Source organism: Nerophis ophidion, linkage group LG09, assembly GCF_033978795.1.
Source record: "Nerophis ophidion isolate RoL-2023_Sa linkage group LG09, RoL_Noph_v1.0, whole genome shotgun sequence".
Lineage (NCBI taxonomy): Eukaryota > Metazoa > Chordata > Actinopteri > Syngnathiformes > Syngnathidae > Nerophis > Nerophis ophidion.
In genome coordinates, this window is record NC_084619.1 from 42,305,731 (window position 1) to 42,325,981 (window position 20,251).

The 20,251-nt window shown below is 41.2% G+C and overlaps 1 protein-coding gene across 11 annotated transcripts in view; it reads right to left on the reverse strand.

Annotated features, from left to right (window-relative positions):
- The window catches only part of LOC133559336 (cytosolic purine 5'-nucleotidase-like), a 104,301-nt gene that overhangs the window by 10,069 nt on the left and 73,981 nt on the right, over nucleotides 1-20,251 (reverse strand). For all 11 annotated transcript variants that reach the window (XM_061911006.1, XM_061911007.1, XM_061911005.1 and 8 more), the window contains 3 exons: nucleotides 12,864-13,034; nucleotides 12,613-12,664; nucleotides 6,457-6,517 (listed from right to left, as the gene is read on the reverse strand). In XM_061911006.1, the coding sequence (XP_061766990.1) occupies nucleotides 6,457-6,517; nucleotides 12,613-12,664; nucleotides 12,864-13,034 (284 nt within the window). The remainder of the gene's footprint in view (nucleotides 1-6,456; nucleotides 6,518-12,612; nucleotides 12,665-12,863; nucleotides 13,035-20,251) is intronic.

Consider the following 20,251-nt stretch of genomic DNA (forward strand, 5'->3'; position numbering starts at 1 on the left):
AAACAACACCTCCAGGCAACTTCAACACTTTACTAATACCCTCCTCCATTCACATTCCATCTCCCCGGATTATAAACAACTCAAATGTACTTCTAATGTATATACTTGTTCTTATGCTATCTGAACTCACTATGTTCTCTGCTGGCTGTACATATCCTACTAAATAAGACCTACACTGTTTCAATGTCCACATTTCTCTGTTGATGCAATTGTTGATGACTGAAGTTCTGATATCAACCAAAGCTCCTCATCCCACCCCCCGGATTGTAAATAATGTAAATAATTCAATGTACATACTATGATGCTGCGATGAGGTGGCGACTTGTCCAGGGTGTACCCCGCCTTCCGCCCGATTGTAGCTGAGATAGGCGCCAGCGCCCCCCGCGACCCCAAAAGGGAATAAGCGGTAGAAAATGGATGGATGGATACTATGATGATTAACTTGTGTGATGACTGTATTATGTTGATAGTATATATTTGTACCATGAATTGATTAACGTGGACCCCGACTTAAACAAGTTGAAAAACTTATTCGGGTGTTACCATTTAGTGGTCAATTGTACGGAATATGTACTGTACTGTGCAATCTACTAATAAAAGTATCAATCAATCAATCAATCAATCAATCATCACTGCACATCATATTGCAGACTAGTTTCGAGGCTAAAAGTAAAAAAAAAACAACCTCAAACAATGTAATGAAGACGAATGCGGATGCCATATACTGTGGGATTGACACACTGTGGAGTAAAAGGATACAAGATAAAACAATAAACATAAAGAGTGTGGTGTAGTTACTGTCTAAGCCGGACACACAAAGGATGTCTGCGCGAGTAAAAGGGGGAATGAAATAAGGCCAGTGGAAGAGCAAGAAAGTGATGACGAGGCCCGCCTCTTCAAGGCTAAAGATACATACAGCAAAAGACCAAATATGTCAAAATGAAAGGCATCATGGTGGATGGGGGAGCAACATTGTGACATCAACAAGTTCCAGTGGGTAGATGGAACAAAGCAAAGTGGATTCGCTCAAAGCAGAGGTACAGCGGTGATTCATTTCTTTGACAACGCTGGACAGCACAGCGACGTCAATCACGCTACAAGCCAGCCTACTTTCAAGACATCTTCTTCATGGTAACAAGAGCAACAAATGAAGGAGCTCAATCATCTTCAAGAAGAAGAACAGCCACATGACAACTGTTATAGCCATTTTGGACATAATGATACATTTTTCCTATGTTTATATATAATATATATATATATATATTAGATGAAAATAGCACTTTAGATCCATTTCAGTCTGGATACAAAGCTTTGCACAGTACTGAATCTGCACTTTTAAAGGTTTTTAATGACTTGCTTTTAATGTCTGATTCTGGCAGCTCTGCCATTTTAGTGCTTTTAGATCTTAAAGCTGCCTTTGACACAGTCGACCACACAATTCTTTTAGACCGCCTGAGAAACTTAGTGGGTGTCAGGGGGACTGCGTTAGCGTGGTTCAGATCTTACCTGTCTGAGAGGTCCTTCTCTGTCAGGCTGGGGGACGCCATCTCCTCTTCTGCCCCGCTTTACTGTGGTGTCCCCCAGGGATGTATTTTAGGCCCCACCCTGTTCGCTCTTTATCTCCTCCCTCTTGGAGATATTTTTAAGAAACACGGAGTGTTTTATCACTTTTATGCAGATGACTGCCAAATTTATATGCTGATTTCAAAAAGTCACGGACCCCTGACACCCCTTCTCAACTGTCTATGCGACGTCAAGGCTTGGTTAGCCCAGAATTTTTTAATTAAGAATGAGGGAAAAACGGAAATTTTAGTTTTTGGTCCAGCCCTTACTGACTTGGGACCATTGCAAAATTATGTGCGTCCCAAAGTCACCAGCCTTGGCGTCACTATAGACAGCGATTTTAAACTAGACAAACAAGTCAGTGGCGTTTTAAAGTCGTGTTTTTATCACCTTCGTCTTTTAGTAAAGGTTAAACCGTTTTTATCTTTTAACCTTTTTGAACAAGTCGTGCATGCTTTTATTTCAAGTCGCCTGGACTACTGCAATGCACTTTATGCTGGCATTAGCCAAAAAGTTCTCTCCCGGTTGCAGTTAGTCCAGAACGCGGCAGCATGACTTTTAACAGGGGCCAGGAAACGCCAGCATATAACCCCAATTCTTCAGAGTTTGCACTGGCTCCCTGTTCATTTTAGAATTGATTTTAAAACATTGCTGTTTGTTTTTAAATCTTTACATGGACTGGCACCTCAATATATCTCGGACCTTATCCAAATTTACATTCCTGCGCGCGCTCTGAGGTCCGAGAGCCAGTTCCAGCTTGTGGTGCCCAAGACCAGACTTAAGACCAGGGGAGACAGGGCCTTCTCTGTGGTCGGCCCTAAGCTCTGGAACACTCTGCCGCTCCATGTTCAAACTGCTTCCACAGTGGAGTGTTTTAAGTCTCGTCTTAAGACCCACTTTTATTCTTTGGCTTTTAACACTACGTGAGTTGTGTGGTCCTCTGTTCTCTGTTGTCCTCTGTGTTTTTCATACACTTTGATTTCTATTTTACTGTTTTAATTGATTTTACCCTTTAAAATAGTTTTTAATCATATTTGTTTTTATATTGTTTTTATTGGTTTTATATTTATTTTTTTACAATTGTTTTTAACATGGCTGTGCAGCACTTTGGAAACGTTATTGTTGTTTAAATGTGCTATATAAATAAAGTGGATTGGATTGGATTGGATAATTCTTTATTCAAAGTAAGGGGTTTAAGATTATAAATTAAAAGCTTACATGGCTGTATATTTGGTATTTTGCTTTATGTTTTTGAAATGTAGTTCTTTCACCTTATATGGATGTATTTGCTCTGTTTAATATTGGGTGTCGTAAAGTGCCAGTAATAGTCGTAAAATGTCAGTAACTTCCGTAAAAGGGGCTGTATTAAATTTGGTAAGTTAAGCAGGGCTTGAGCGACAGCTTTTTTAACCGAGTCTGAACACGTACGATCACGTCAATGACATGTTTGTTCTAACGTGAACTTTATTAGTTTTGCCGTACTTATTGTTCATCAGGAAGTAAACAAAAAATAAATCCTGTCATTGTTATACTTTGGATCGGTGTCAACCTGTTGTGATTGTGCGAGACAGGAACAGCTGATGTGTCAGAAACATTATGCCCTGCCGAGGAAACGATAAAGGAAGGTTACCGTATTTCCTTGAATTGCCGCTGGGGCGCTAATTAATTTAAAACCTCTTCTCACTCCTGCGCTTACCAAAGGCATGCAGTAAAAGTAAACATGCGCTAATTATTTTAAAACCTCTTCTCACGCCAGCACTTACCAAAGGCATGCAGTAAAAATTTGAGTGTGATATAAGCTTGGACCTTAAATCCTACTGAATAGCTCTTAATCTTCTTCCCTTTATGCGATTTCAAATTACCGGTATTGAAATCAGCCTCCTCCATTTTGAAAATGATTACATAGATAGATAGTACTTTATTGATTCCTTCAGGAGAGTTCCTTCAGGAAAATTAAAACAGGGGAAGTGTCACTCATGACGTCACAAGTTTGACCAGGCGGTAATCCTAAGCATGCGCTAATTATTTTACGAAGCGAGTTGGACCCGGCAGTAATTCAAGGCAGGCGCATACTATATGCCCTGCGGCAATTCAAGGAAATACAGTAGTTGCAGTAACGATACCAGAGGACGGCAGTAGGTTGGACATCGGTGAAAGGTTTTTTTTGTTTTATTTACCAACTGTTGAGCAAAACGTTGACAAGTGTAAAGTATGTCATGACATACAAACCTGGAATGGGATTATGGGGCATTGCAAATATGAAGATGTACAGAAATTGCAAGGTGTTGAAATATATGATGATAAAAAGGAATGTGGTCAGGCGAGATCAGATATGTAAAATGTGCACATAAGGCAATTCATACAGAGTAGAAACAGAGAACCAGAGAGTAAGGCTACAAAACCCTTACCGATCCATCACGTCCCATGCAAACTCGGAGCATAGAAGGACACAGATATTCTCAGTCCTCAGGTAACATGTGTATATGTGCTTATCGTGGGTCTCATTTTTCCACCGTGCCCAGACAGAGCCACCCCCACTTAGGTGGCCCACTCTGGGATCAACTGTTTTTTCTTACTCATTCCCCACCAGCGTCCGCCTTTTTTCCAACTTTTACAGAGCGCGTTATGTGGTGACCCATCAGCGTTCCTGTTCTGTCACCCTGTAAAATGAATGTCTACTCTTGAACGGGTTTGTGCTGAAAAGTACTGGCGCAATGACAATAAAGTTCCTTCCTCCCATGTTTGTACTTCCTTAATTCCAAAAGGCCAAAAAGGTTATTAGCAGACAAGAACAGAGAATTCCTTGAGTTGTTGACAAAGAATAGGATAAGACACGAACAATCATCACCCAATTAACCCCACCCAAATGGCACAGGAGAAAGAGTGTGGCGAACTCTGTATGTTATGGCGAGATGCTTACATTCAAACAGTACGATAATAGATAAACTATGGATCAACGACTTATGGACAGCTGCCTATGTAAAGAACTGGTGTTCCAGTAGACACAAGAAAAACACCACACAGCATATTTACAGGTGTGAAACTAAATGTTTCCAAGCTGCAGACGTTTGGATCTATGTGTTTTGAATACATAAAAGAGAAAGGTAATTTTGATCCCAGGTGCGGGCAAAGTATTTTTATTAGCTAAGATAAAAACAGCACATCTTATCTGATGTTTTATCCAAAAAGAGAGTGTCCAAAAGAACAGGTTAGTGAACTTCACAACCAAAAGAGCAAATGAGAAAGAAACACAGACATCTCAAAGATGCATTAAGTTTTCAAGCACTGCGGTCCAGCCAATAATTTATGATAGCAAAGAAACAGTAGGTGAAAACATAGAAAAAGATGTATCTGAAACTAACCCAAAACAAACTGAAACACCTCAGCTCAATGACAGAGAGAGTATAATGCCACAAAGGGTTAGAAAGAAATCATCATAACAACAGGACTTTGAAAAACAAAAATGGACAAACTACAAACATGTACACTGTCGATTCAAGTTACAGATTGGTGTGGGACATCGCTCAGACCTACAGGAATGACATATACCTTTAACAAGTTCAAGTAGATAAGTGCAATTGGTGAGATGCAGTCGCTGGAAAAAATGGGTGAATGCCATCAAAAGAGACATTGAAGAGCAGAAAAATATAAGGCTACAGTCAAAAAGCGGGAACTGACTATGAAAAGACATACTCGCCGACAACTGATATGATCCAACTGAAGAGCATTGGATCACAGTAAAATAGTTGTCCAGATAGCTGAAATGTACAGCAGAACAAGAAAATTGCACTCTCTATCTGGGGAGCTGAATAATTAGTATCTGCTATACCTGAATGTATGTATTTAGAACAGTTACTCAGAGGACTGGACCAATATCACTGTTTCCAAACAAAGGTGTAGGAAGATAATCAAGGCACTATAGCACTTGCCAAAAACCCAGTGAGCAGGCAATGGTCCAAGCATGTTGATATAAAGTGCCCTTTTATAAGGAAGATCATAAACAGTGGTGGAATCCTTTTTGAATGGTGTCCAACATAGCAAAAGCTTGCTGATGTAATGACAAAACCATCTACTGGGGTAAAACTGAGAAGGTTTTTGCTCAAGATATGTTGGCACATAGAAGTGTAAACAGTCCAAGTGTTGTAAATGCTCATGTTTTATTCTATTTTCAGGTAAACTAACACGATAAAAGTGACTGGGGGTGTTGAATCATTAAAATAATATTCCATCCATTTTCTACCGCTTATTCCCTTTGGGGACCGCGGGGGGCGCTGGTGCCTATCACAGCTACATTCGGGCGGAAGGCGGTGTACACCCTGGACAAGTCGCCACCTCTTCGCAGGGCCAACATAGATAGACAGCCAACATTCACACTCATATTCACACACAATTTAGTGTTGTCAATCAAGCTATCCCCAGGTGCATGTCTTTGGAAGTGGGAGGAAGCCGGAGTACCCGGAGGGAAAACATGCATTCACGGGGAAGACATGCAAACTCCACACAGAAAGATCCCGAGCCCGGGATTGAACCAAGGACTACTCAGGACCTTCGTATTGTGACGCAGACGCACTAACCCCCCTCCACCATGAAGCACGACAATAATATTATTATTATTAATTGTGGGATAGTAATGAGATTGCGATTTTATTTGTTGTATTGTATGCTCTTATTTCGGAGCGCTGTGCAACATGAAGTGACATATCGGAGTGGCGAGAAAGTGATGGGAAAATGGTAAGCTTTTGTAAATGTTCCAGAAGACTTCATGTGGATGTTGTGTGCTTGATTGGTGCTCCCACGCAAGTAGAGGATCGCTTCCTGACAGGCTATAATATACATTAATCTATGCTTACTAATGTATCTTTAGTCATTTTCAACCTTTAGCAAAGATTTTACCTTAATACGTCGCTGGAGTGAGCTGATATCAGGCGTCTCATTGCTGCTGCTATCCAGATGCCTGGATTAAAAAGAGAAGAATCATTAGCAGCAGTTTATACAATTTTTTGTCATCAAAATGTTTAATATATATATATATATATATATATATATATATATATATATATTCCGGTATCTATGTATGTATATATACACACACACACACATATATATATGTATGTATATATGTGTATATATATGTATATATATGGACATACATATATATATAAATATATACATACACACATATACATGTGTATACCAGTGGTATGCCGTCAGGGCCAGCAAGGCCTTCTCTGCTGGCCTAATCATCTTTTATGATTAGAAAAGACAACACATATAATTACAAATCCATTTTCAAGAAGGATGTTTAAAGAGAAACTTCATCTTATGAGACGATATCAACCAACCACGGAAACTCGAATGGTTTCTACAAACTGTGAGTTCAGATATTTTATTTCTTTATTTTTTCACGTTTAATATGTTTTTTGCAATTTTAATTTTGACAGTACCACATAAGATATGTTTTAATTGCTGATGCGGGTTTATTGATTTTTAAGTGCGCCAGAAAATAACCTGTTTTCTACACTGTTGGTGGTAATTCGATACCCAGTAGTGCGTCATTGTGTTTCTGTATATCTCCAGCAATGGTCATGTGGTGACATAAATGATGGTATTTTGAGGGGTAATCATTTAAGTTGTATATCACTGAAGGCCTAGGTGGGAAACGCATGGCCCGCCACTGATGCATACACATATACAAAACCCAAAACCAGGGAAGTTGGCACGTTGTGTAATTTGTAAATAAAAACAGAATACAATGATTTGCAAATCCTTTTCAACTTATATTCAATTGAATAGACTGCAAAGACAAAATATTTAATGTTCGAACTGAGAAACTTATTTTTTTTTTTGCAAATAATCATTAAATTAGAATTATGTGGCAGCAACACATTGCAAAAAAGTTGACACAGGGGCATTTTTACTACTGCGTAACATGGCCACCAACAAGGAAACCTCCCAAAATTAATTTGACCTAGCTCATTTATGAGGGTCCGATGACTGTGGTGGAGGGATTTGAGCGCAAGGTGAGCAGCTACCTCCATAGGTGGCTGGGCGTACCTCGCAGCTTGTGCAGCATTGCTCTGTATGGGAGCACTAACAAGCTCAAACTCCTATTTAGCTCTGTCTGGTTTGTCGTGACTCGAGTAAGAGAGCATCCCCAAAACACTGGATTTAGAGATAACAAAGTATCTAGGGAATGTATTATTTTGAGGACAAGGAGGAAGCGCAAAGCAGCAGAGGTAGTCAAATACGGCGAGGCTCGCCTGCAGCACAAGTCCATTCTTGGAAGTCTGGCACGTAGTCGTGCCGGGCTTGGATGCTTTCCATTGACCCGCAAGCGGAAAGGACAGGCGCATGCTGATTCAGGAAGAGGTGCGCTATGCTGTGGAGGAAGAGCGACTTGCCAGTGCTGTGGTGATGCTGCCGAAGGGCCCCTGGATGAGGTGGGAGCAGGCGATGGAGCGGAATGTTACCTGGGAGGACATCTGGAAGTGGAAGCCCCAAAGGATCAAGTTTCCTATTCAAGGGTTTATGACGTTCTACCCAACCCATCCAAGCTCTTTTTATGGGGTACGGTGAATATGCCAGCTTGTTCCCTCTGCTCCAGAGCTGGGACCCTTGAGCACATCCTGAGCATCTGCTCTAAGGCTCTGAACGAAGGCTGCTATCGCTGTAGACATGACCAGTTCCTCAAGTTCTTCTCGGCAATCAGTAGGGGGAGCTTAGCTGGCATTAACACCAGGACTGAGTGGCCTGCTTTCAGCAGCAGGACTGGTTGATGTCAGTTGACAAAGTAGCTGCTAAGAGCTGACTGTACCCTGAGACGAAAGGATGGAGCAGGTTCAAGAGAGGGAGAGGGAAAATTAACCGAAAAATGTGGAGGACTGTCGGCTATTCCCTTAGCAAGGCCTATAGAACTTCGGGAATCACAGGACAAAGCAGGACGAAAGCCATGCAGTCTGACATAGAGGCAGCAGTGAAGGCATCAAGATGGCTCTGGCTATAGAGGGGGGACATTATATATATATATATATATATATATATATATATATATATATATATATATATATATATATATATATATATATATATATATATATATATATATATACATATATACATATATATACATATATATATATATATACATATATATATATATATACATATACATATATATATACATATATATATATATATATATATATATATATATATACACACACACACATGCATATATATACAGTATATATATACATATACACACACACACACACACACACACACACATATATATATATATATATATATATATATATATATATATATATATATATATATATATATATATATATATATATATATATATATATATATATACTGTATGTCACACCTGGGGGAAGTCTGGTCTGGGTTTAGTCTGGTTTCATGTTTTTTCATTTCCTGTTTTATTTTGAAATACTGACCCTCCCTCTCGTTTCAGATCACTTGCCCTTCCTCCTATTATACTGGTCTGACGTCTTTCCTGATTGCCTGATTGTGTCCACCTGTGTCACCCACCCTCATGTGTATAAATGGCTCGTCTTCCTTCTGTCCTGTGCCAGAGTGTTTTCGTACCTTTTGTGCAAACCTCCAGCTTTCCATGTTCACAGCCATTGCCACGTTCTATGTACTCTTTTTGTCAGGTAAGATTAGTTGTTTAGCATTGCCTCCCTTGCAGCGCCTTTTGTTATATTTTGTATATTGTTCTCTTTGTACCCTTTTTCCCTCCGCTGTTGGAGCGTTTTGAGTTCATTGAGATTTTGTTAGTTTTTAGGTTAGGTAAGCTCGGCTTTTGATAGCCTGTTAAGTTTCTCCCTTTTTGGACTCTTTCCCTTGTTTGAAATACATCTTTGTTTTCAAACTCCTGCATCTGTGTCCAGAGTCCTGTTCAAGTGGTGACACTGTATACAGTTGTGATCAAAATTATTCAACCCCCACACACAAGTTGGACATTTATTCCGTATTTTGTTCATAGTCATATCAAATAAAGATGTGTCAAATACACAAATGCAACTTAAATTGTAAGACTGTATTTTACAAAATACCAAAAAAGGACATTTTTCTTAATATCTCATTTACAAAATTATTCAAACCCCTAGTTACATGCATCTTTAGTACTTAGTCGAACACCCTTTGGCAGTAATTACATCCTTCAAACGTGATACATAACCGGACACAAGATTCTTGCAACGATCTACAGGTATTTTAGCCCATTCCTCTTGGGCAAAGGCCTCCAGTTCATTCATATTCTTGGGCTTGCGTGCTGCAACTGCCTTCTTCAAGTCCCACCACAGGTTTTCGATAGGATTTAGGTCTGGCGACTGTGAAGGCCACTCCAGAGTCTTCCAGCCCTTCTTCTGCAACCATGTTAATTTGGAGGTACGCTTGGGATCGTTGGAAGGTCCAACGTCTCCCAAGCCTCAGCTTCGTCACTGATTTCATGACATTTGCAGCTAATATATCCTGGTAGGAAATAGAATTCATAACCTGAGGCAGAGAAACAGCCCCAGAGCATGATTGACCCCCACCATGCTTAACAGTAGGCAAGGTGTTCTCTTTGTAAGCTTCATTTTGTCCTCCAGACATAACGTTGATTCATAGGGCCAAAGAGTTCCAGTTTTGTCTCATCAGTCCATAGAACAGTTTCCCAAAACCTTTGGGGTTTGTCCAGATGATTTTTGGCATACTGGAGTCTATTTTTCTTGTGCCTGGTAGTCAGAAGTGGGGTGCGCCTGGGAGTTCTGGCATGGATGCCTTCATCTCGTAGTCCGCGCCTTATTGTCTGGGACGAAACCTGCGTTCCCCCCTCTGCAATGTCCTGTTGTAGTTCCTCAGCTGTTACCCGGGGATTTTTCACCACTGTACGCTTCAAATACCGGACAGCATCCTCTTTCTACCACGCCCAGGTAGTGTTTCCACTGTGCCTTTAGCTTTAAACTTGCAAATTATGCTCCCAACTGTGTCTTTTGGAATGTGTAATGTCTTTGCTATTTTCTTATATCCATGTCCTTTCTTATGAAGAGAAATTACTTCCTCTCTTGACTGCTTTGACCACTCCCTGGACTTCCCCATGTTGCAAATACACCATTGACCATTTACAAGAAGCTGAGCGTCACAGTCTTTTTCAATCAGTTTAATTGTTGCTCGTTATGGTTCTAATCACATCTACAGGTGTTTTCAACACCTGATTGAAAAGACATTATTGAAATTCTGTTCTTAAGAGTTATGATCTTCAAGGTGTTGAATAATTTTGTCAATGAGATATTAAGAGAAATTACACTGTTTGGTATGTTACAAAATATAATGTTGTAATTCAAGTTGCATTTGTCTATTTAATGCATCTTTATTTGATATGACTATAAAATAAAATACGGAATAAAAATCCAACTTGCTAAAACACCAAAATTGTGTGGGGGTTGAATAATTTTGATTACAACTGTATATACCTGCTGCCTCTTGTCAGTCAGGAAGTTGCTGATCCACTGACAGGTGGAGGCTGGTACTGTGAGCTGGGTGAGTTTACAGTGCAGGATAACTGGGGTGAGGGTGTTAAATGCAGAGCTGAAGCCCACAAACAGGATTCTAGCGTAGGTCCCTGGGGAGTCGAGGTGATGCAGGATGTGGTTCAGTCCCATATTGACTGCATTTTCCACCAACCTGTTTACCCTGCAGAGCGACCAGCAGGAGCTCTGTGATGTCCGTTAGTTGCCTCAACACCAGTCTCTCAAAGGATTTCATGGCCAAAGACGTAAGAGTGACGGGTCTATAGTCATTGAGTCCTCTAATTGCAGGTTTCTTTAAGACTTGGTGGATTGTGGAGCTTTTGCAGCAACAGCTCCAGTGATGAGTTAAAGATCTGCGTGAAGATGGAAGCCAGCTGCTCAGCACAGACTCAAGCAGGAGGGACACACACCATCTGGTCCTTTTATTACTGCGTAGCAGTGGTCCAGTGTATTAGCTCACCTGTTGGGGGAATTAATATGCTGTATCTATTTGGGGAGTTTATTTCTCAGTTAAAATCCCCTAAAATGATGAGCACAGAGTCAAGATTATTTTTCTCCATGTCTGCAAAATGGTCAGCCGGGTGCTGAAAAGGCTCTTGTACGCAAGCCGGGGTGGGGAAGTAAAAAGAGATCATAACAAATGAGGAGAACTCCAGCGGTGAATAAACACAAGATAAAAGAAAAAATACTAAGAATGTAATAAAATTGTTTGCTCTATTTGCAAGCTCTGTTTGTTTGCACAGTTGGTGAGCCCTGTTTGTCCGTTTGCTAGCTCTTTGATTGCTCTGATTGCTAGCTCTGTTTGTTGATGTGGCCAATAAAAGTAAAAATGAGCATCTGGCTCTGTTTGTTTCCATCTACGTTACAGTATTTATGCCTAATTTATGTCTATAATTCCATAATTTATTCATGTCTATAACAGGTGAGATAGTCTGCTACGTTTTCACTTGCTGGTCTTTAAAATCATGTGGATGCTGGTCTTTCTTTGTTGTAAAGCATCACTTTGAGGGTAAAATTACCCTTTCTAATTGTTTTGATGGCAAATTACTTCCTTTTTGAGATTTATTAATGAGTAAAGTTGCCACTTCTTCCCTCTTTTTCTTTTATGGCCCCTTCACTTGCTCTTTAACCACATCAGTTCATGCACCATTACCAGCTCATAATACTGTACTGCAAATGTCAACGCAGGGGACAGCATTCACAAAAAAGAGGAATATTGTTTTTTTAAAGGCAGTGTAGCACCTTGTTTAATTTTTTAGTACCACAGTACTTTGTTAGTACAAGTATACAGAAAAGCCTATTTTCTGCCTTGACTATGCTTAACCTATACCCATGTTGAATTGACAACAAAAAAACTCTTGAATCATGAATCTATATTCAAACCTTTGACCAACGTTTTTGGTCTGATTGGACATTTAAGCAACTTACGATTGAATAGAATTTTGTGGGAACAGTGACATCATACTATGAACATGTAGTGGAAACGACAATAAGTATTTGTACTCACTTATAGAGCTCAGCAAGTAAGCAGTCAAGAGATCGAAGCTCGTCAAATATGGCTGAAGAACAGAATTAGACACCATTGACATGCAGGGCTTTAAAATATTTCAGGGTACTTGAGGTATTGCTGTATATGAATTTTGGGATACATATTACTCACTGGTCAATAGTAAGTGTTGCAACACATTTTTACTGCAAATACACAAAATGTGTTTTTTGTGTGTGTGTGCGTGTGTGTGTGTGTGTGTGCAATCTCACAGCTCTTTTCAGTCCACACATGAAGTTCCTGGGCCAGTTCTGGTATCACCAGGAATGTTCTCCAACCTTGACGCTTCTTGGACTTCAGAATGTCCCCAAAGATGTGGTCTCCAATGTAGATGATGTCTTTCCCCTTAACGCCCAACAGGTCACACACCATGTCAGAAGAACCTGTTGTACAAACATTTAAATGTTAGGAATATCCGTATTTCTCATTGATCATGTCAATTATGTAGACCAGGGGCGCTCACACTTTTTCTGCAGGTGAGTTACTTTTCAATTGACCAAGTCGAGGAGATCTACCTCATTCCTATTTATAATTTATATTTATTTATTTATGAAAGAGACATTTTTGTTAACAAGTTAATGGTGTTTAATGATAATACAAGCATGTTTAACACACATAGATTCCTTTCTTTCATGAAGACAAGAATATAAGTTGGTGTATTTGATTCTGATGACTTGCATTGATTGGAATTAGACAGTGGTGCTGATAACGTCCGCATTTTCAAATGGAGGAAAAAAAAAGTCCTCCTTTCTGTCCAATACCACATGAAAGTGGTTGGATTTGGCATCTCATTTGTCCAACTTGCATACTCGTTTTTAAACACTTTGTTATGAGAGTAGCATATGTGTGTGGCCCTTTAATGTCTGGCAGCAGGTGAGTGACGTCAGTGAGAGTGCGGGTGGGCAAGCAAGTGAGAAAGCGGTCGCTGAGGGCGGGGGAGAAATACATTGGCATCAAACTCCGTAGCTTGCTAGCTTGTGCACGCTAGCTTTCTGAGACTCTTATTTTGTTAGCACAGGCAGGATTAAACAGGTCTTTTATGGTGAAGACAGGAACTGTGCAGTCGATCTTTAGAGTTTTGACAGTAGGTACGGAGTCTCTAGAAATAAAATGTGTTTCTCTGCGTCCGCCCTGTTAGTGATTTTTTTCTTAAATATGAGCTTGCAGCAGCCAGCGTCATCTCACAAGATCCTCGGGTGCCGAGAATGTCAAACAACTGACGAAAGTGAAGTCTTGGTATGATTGATGATTGCTCATTTTTATGTATATTTTTTAATGCCTGGCTTGAGATCGACTGACACACCCTCCGAGATCGACCAGTCGATCACAATCGACGTAATGCCCACCCCTGATGTAGACACTGCACTCTGCACTGTATTATGTAAATACTGCACTATGTATATACTGTTTTAATCACACTATTTACTTTAAAATAAAACAGCATTTTTTTCATTGAGGTTACTATAAGTTGAAGACATAAAATATACAGTTACAGGGGTAGACAGAGGTCGTAAGGAAAGAAATAAACTGTCTCTAGGCAAAGGCCGTCGCACTACCTTCCCTCTCCATATCTTCCCTGCTTCACTCTTCGTCTGGTCTTGTTTAACTTTGTTGTAAATGATCAACTGGCCTCTAAACAAAACTGACAAGATCTCGGGGTGGGGGGAACCTGCCAGTTCTGTCGGAAAGCTTGTTGCTGGACACACAATGGACTCTTGGGAGAAACGGGAGTGTCACGTGCCTGGCTAACACTTCAGTCGAGGACGTTAAAGACATCTACCTTTTCGGAATCAAAACAGGACATCTGCTGATTTGAGTAAACATTACCCGTGCGATTAAATTGGAAGATGCTGGCAGCCGTTCAAGGTGCCCTAAAGCTACCACAAATGATTGGAGGATGTGGGCAGAGCGTGGACACTCAGACTTTTGTGGTTTTGGACTAAACTAGACAAATGTGGCATGGCATACAGGTCATCAGGGACTATAAAGCTGCCCCCCGTCCCTGTTACAACAGCATCAGCTTCCTTAATGACCTAAACAACCACTTTGCAAGGTTTGAGGCACTTAACACCACTCTGGCGAGGAAATGCATCCCTCGCCCTGATGAGTGGCCGCTCAACCTGGACACAGCGGATGTCCGGAAAACACTGAGGAGAGTGAACCCCCGGAAAGCAGCGGGACCTGATGACATTCTGGGCAGGATGCTTAAGGGATGTACAAACCAGCTGGCTGGGGTTCTCACATACATCTTCAACACCTGGCTGACCCAGGCTGTGGTACCATCATGTTTTAAGATGGCCACAATCATTCCAGTGACTAAAAAACCTACAATCTCCTCCCTCAATGATTATCGCCCCGTGGCACTCAACCCCATCATTATGAAGTGCTTTGAGAGGCTGGCAAAGGAATACATTGTCTCCAGACTTCCCCCCACATTCAACCCATACCAGTTTGATTATCGCCCAATCCACTGGCTCCCTGTTCGTTACCGCATTGATTTTAAATTACTTTTAGTTGTTTTTAAATCCCTAAATGGTCTGGCCTCACAATACCTGACCGAGCTTCTGCATTATCATACCTCGTCTAGAGCCCTAAAGTCAGTTGACCAACTGCTGTTGGCGGTCCTTATATCCAGGCTAAAGACCAGAGGGGACAGAGCCTTTTCTGTTGCCACCCCTAAGCTTTGGAACAGCCTTCCCCTCCACATTAGGTCAGCCCAGAGTCTGGGGGTTTTCAAAACCCTTCTTAAGACCTACTTCTTCTCGCTGGCCTTTGACCTGAGCTGAGTCTGCCCACTAGGCCACCATTTTCTAGTCCTACCCCCCCTACCCCTTTACTTTAATTTTTCTATTTGTCGCACTTTTTATTACTATGATTTTTATTTAGCAATGTTTTTACTTTTTATTCGACCCCTTTTACTCTATTGCTTTTAGCACTATTTGTCCCCTATTAGCACTATTTGTCAATCAATCAATAATTCCTCAACTTTATCAGTATTTATTGCCACCTTTACCAGCTTCTTTGTCATGTGTTGCTGGCATTAAATTCTAAAGTTAATGATTATTAAAGTTGTAGATATTATATGGCTGTGCTGACACGCCCCCAAGATTGTTCGCTGGATGAAAATCAGGAGAAATTCTGGAGAATGGTTGCCCTGGGAGATTTTCGGGAGGGGCACTGAAATTCGTGAGTCTCCAGGGAAAATTGGGAGTATTGGCAAGTACAAACGTTTGTATGTCAATCAATCTGCTCTCTCGCTCTCTCGGTCTATGCCCCTCCCTCACGAATGCTGCTGTGCCACACCTTTGCAATTTATTTTGATTTTAACCCCTTCTTAACCCTGGAAGGACATTGAAAATACACGCAACCCTGACTCAAAATGCCGGACATTTGCGGCATTCAAGATAGGCCGGACAGCCCCACAAAAGAGGACATGTCCGGGGAAACGAGGCCGTATGGTCAATCTACTTTATTCATTAATGAGATATTTCTTGCCATACATTTCTAACCCCCGAAACAATGAAAAATTGTCTTACAATACGATCATGCTTTGTCAGAGATGTTTATTAATGTTATTCTGTGATATTTCTACCTAAATAAACGTTATCTGGCAGATGAAAATAAAGTGTGTTGTAATAGCAGCCGGGATATAAAGGCGGTAAACTATCTTTGATCAATTCAGCCTTTTATTTATGTTTACAAATACCACTGTCGAACTGAAACAGAAGCCCACACACACACAGGCTCCTCCAAAAAAGTTATCTTTTACTTTGCTCACACTGAGACACCGTCTAATACTGTTTAACAGGCTAAATATTACAATGTATTAATAAACAGAGAAGGTTAAAACATTATTATGCAGAGATATGAATACCATTAACCTATACAACATGTAATGTACAGAATATCAGAAACCTTTATTCAAGTAGAAATATCACATCATACATTACCTAACATCTTTGATAATCAAACCATGATCGTGACAATCTACATGTTGTGTTATCAACAGTGTATAAAGAGCTGGCCCATGGCTGGCACGGCTCGAATGAGGTGAGTGTTTCTCAAGTGCACGGTAAACATGATTTGCCCTTTTCCCCTCAATGATAGCATCTCAGTCACATTAGGCCAATTTCCGCGACTTTCCACATGAATTCTGTTTTTAGCAAACAAGGATTCTATTTGTGAATCCAATGACGCCTAAATCTATGGTTCTGTTTACTTCCACGTACATTGTAAAAGGAAATTGGGCATTTACAGTTCCACCGTGTCTCTTTTTATGCTTTGCAGTGGCGCCTAAATGATTGTGACAGCGCATGTGTCATTATTACAACGATCAGCTGTCTAAAAAAAGTACTTCTAGAATTATAACGGTCTGCTTGGACCGACTCAATTAGGAACCAGTACCTAAAAATACTGGTACTCAGTATACATCCCTTGTCAGGATGGAGGGAAAGATGAATGCAGCAATGTATAAAGACATCCTGAATGAAAACCAATGCTTCTCATCCAACCTGATGGAGCTTGAGAGGTCCTACAAAGAGGAAAGCACAGAACTTCCCAAAAATAAGTGTACCAAGCCTGTGGCATATTACTATATTTTTCCACTACAGAGGACAGAGTTTCTCTGTAGATAAAAGTTGAAAGACATTATCGTGAACATTATTATTTTACTTTTGCTCCACTGGATGTTTATATTTTCAGTGTAAAGACCCTTAAAGGCCTACTGAAATGAGATTTTCTTATTTAAATGGGGATAACAGGTCCATTCAATGTGTCATACTTGATAATTTCGCGATATTGCCATATTTTTGCTGAAAGGATTTAGTAGAGAACATCCACAATAAAGTTTGCAACTTTTGGTCGCTAACAGAAAAGCCCTGCCTTTCCCGGAAGTCGCAGACGATAACGTCACCCGTTGATGGCTCCTCACATCCTCACTTTGTTTTTAATGGGAGCTTTTTTTTGATTGATTGACTAATTGATACTTTTATTAGTAGATTGCACAGTACAGTACATATTCCGTACAATTGACCACTAAATGGTAACACCCGAATAAGTTTTTCAACTTGTTTAAGTCGGGGTCCACGTTAATCAATTCATGAAAAACAAAAAGAGCTATTCGGACCGAGTAAACGACAATTTCCCCATTAATTTGAGCGAGGATGAAAGATTCGTGTTTGAGGATATTGATAGCGACGGACTAGAAAAAAAAAAAAAAAGTTACGAAAAAAACGTGATTGCATTGGGACGGATTCAGATGTTTTTAGACACATTTATTAGGATAATTCTGGGAAATCCCTTATCTTTCTATTGTGTTGCTAGTGTTTTAGTGAGTTTAATAGTACCTGATAGTCGGAGGTGTGTGTCCACGGGTGTCTTGACGCGCAGTGTCTCAGGGGAGTCGACGGCAGTTGTATGGACGGGGCAAGCTCAGCTGATCTCCGGTAAGAAGCGACTTTTTAACACAATTTTCTCACCGAAAACTGCTGGTTGACATTCGGTCGGGATCCATAGTAAAGTTTCACCTCCGGTAATTTTAAACAAGGAATCACTGTGTTTGTGTGGCTAAAGGCTAAAGCTTCCCACCTCCAACTTTCTACTTTGACTTCTCCAATATTAATTGAACAAATTGCAAAAGATTCAGCAACACCATCCATCCATTTCTCACCGCTTATTCCCTTTTAGGGTTGCGGGGGGGCGCTGGCGCCTATCTCAGCTACAATCGGGCGGAAGGCCGGGTACACCCTGGACAAGTCGCCACCTCATCGCAGATGTCCAAAATACTGTGTAATTATGCAGTTAAAGCAGAGGACTTTTAGCTGTGTGTGTGTGTGTGCAGCGCTCATATTTCATAACAGCCCGTGACGTCACACGTACACGTCATCATTACGCGACATTTTCAAGAAGAAACTCCCATGAAATTTAAAATTGCAATTTAGTAAACTAAACCGGCCGTATTGGCATGTGTTGCAATGTTAAAATTTCATCATTGATATATAAACTATCAGACTGCGTGGTGGGTAGTAGTGGGTTTCAGTAGGCCTTTAACTATATATATATATATATATATATATATATATATTAGGGGTGTAACGGTACACAAAAATTTCTGTTCGGTACATACCTCGGTTTAGAGGTCACGGTTCGGTTCATTTTCGGTACAGTAAGAAAACAACAAAATATACATGTTTTGGTTATTTACTTACCAAATTTGTAAACAATGGCATAACATACATATACACACAGGGTCCATTACCAGGGTTAATACATATATAACATATATAAAATAAAAACTAAATGCCACTAAATGCTAACACCCCAATAAGTTTTTCAACTTGTTTAATTCGGAGTCCCTCCTCCCTGAGCTGCCACCTTATCGTGGCAGAGGAGTTGGCGTGTCCCAATGATCCTAGGAGCTATGTTGTCCCGGGGTTTCATGCCCCCTGGTGGGGTCTCCCAAGACAAACAGGTCCTACAGTAGGTAAGGGATCAGGCAAAGAGCAGCTCAAAGACTTCTATGGAATTACAACATAATGGACTCAGATTTCCCTTGCCCGGACGCGGGTCACCGGGGCCCCGCTCTGGAGCCAAGCCCGGGTTGGGGCACGATGGGGCCCGGCAGGGCACAGCCCGAAGAGGCAACGTGGGTCCCCCTTCCAATGGGCTCACCACTCACAGGAGGGGCCATAGAGTTTGGGTGCATTGTGAGCTGGGCGGCAGCCGAGGGCAGAGCACTTGGCAGTCCGATCCTCGGCTACAGAAGCTAGCTCTTGGGACGTGGAACGTCACCTCACTGGGGGGGAAGGAGCCTGAGCTAGTGCGCGAGGTAGAGAAGTTCCGGCTGGATACAGTTTTACTCACATCGACGCACAGCAAGGGCTCTGGAACCAGTTCTCTCGAGAGGGACTGGACTCTCTCTTCAACTCTGGCGTTGCCGGCAGTGAGAGGCGACGGGCTGGGGTGGCAATTCTTGTTGCCCCCTGGCTCAAAGCCTGCATGTTAGAGTTCAACCCAGTGGAGGAGAGGGTAGCTTCCCTACGCCTTCGAGGGATGGGATAACGGGGGGTGCGGGGCCGGGTTCTGACTGTTGTTTGTGCTTACGCACCAAACAGCAGTTCAGAGTACCCACCCTTTTTGGGAACACTCGAGGGAGTACTGGAAAGTGCTCCCCTGGGTGATTCCCTTGTCCTACTGGGGGACTTCAACGCTCATGTTGGCAACGACAGTGAAACCTGAAGAGGCGTGATTAGGAAGAATGGCCGCCCGGATCTAAACCCGAGTGGTGTTTTGTTATTGGACTTTTGTGCTCGTCACGGATTGTCCATAACAAACACCATGTTCAAACATAAGGGAGTCCATATGTGCACTTCAATCAATCAATCAATGTTTACTTATATAGCCCTAAATCACTAGTGTCTCAAAGGGCTGCACAAACCACAACACAAACCACTACGACATCCTCGGTAGGCCCACATAAGGGCAAGGAAAACTCACACCCGGTGGGACGTCGGTGACAATGATGACTATGAGAACCTTGGAGAGGAGGAAAGCAATGGATGTCGATACTGTGAAAGTTCAATCCATAATGGATCCAACACAG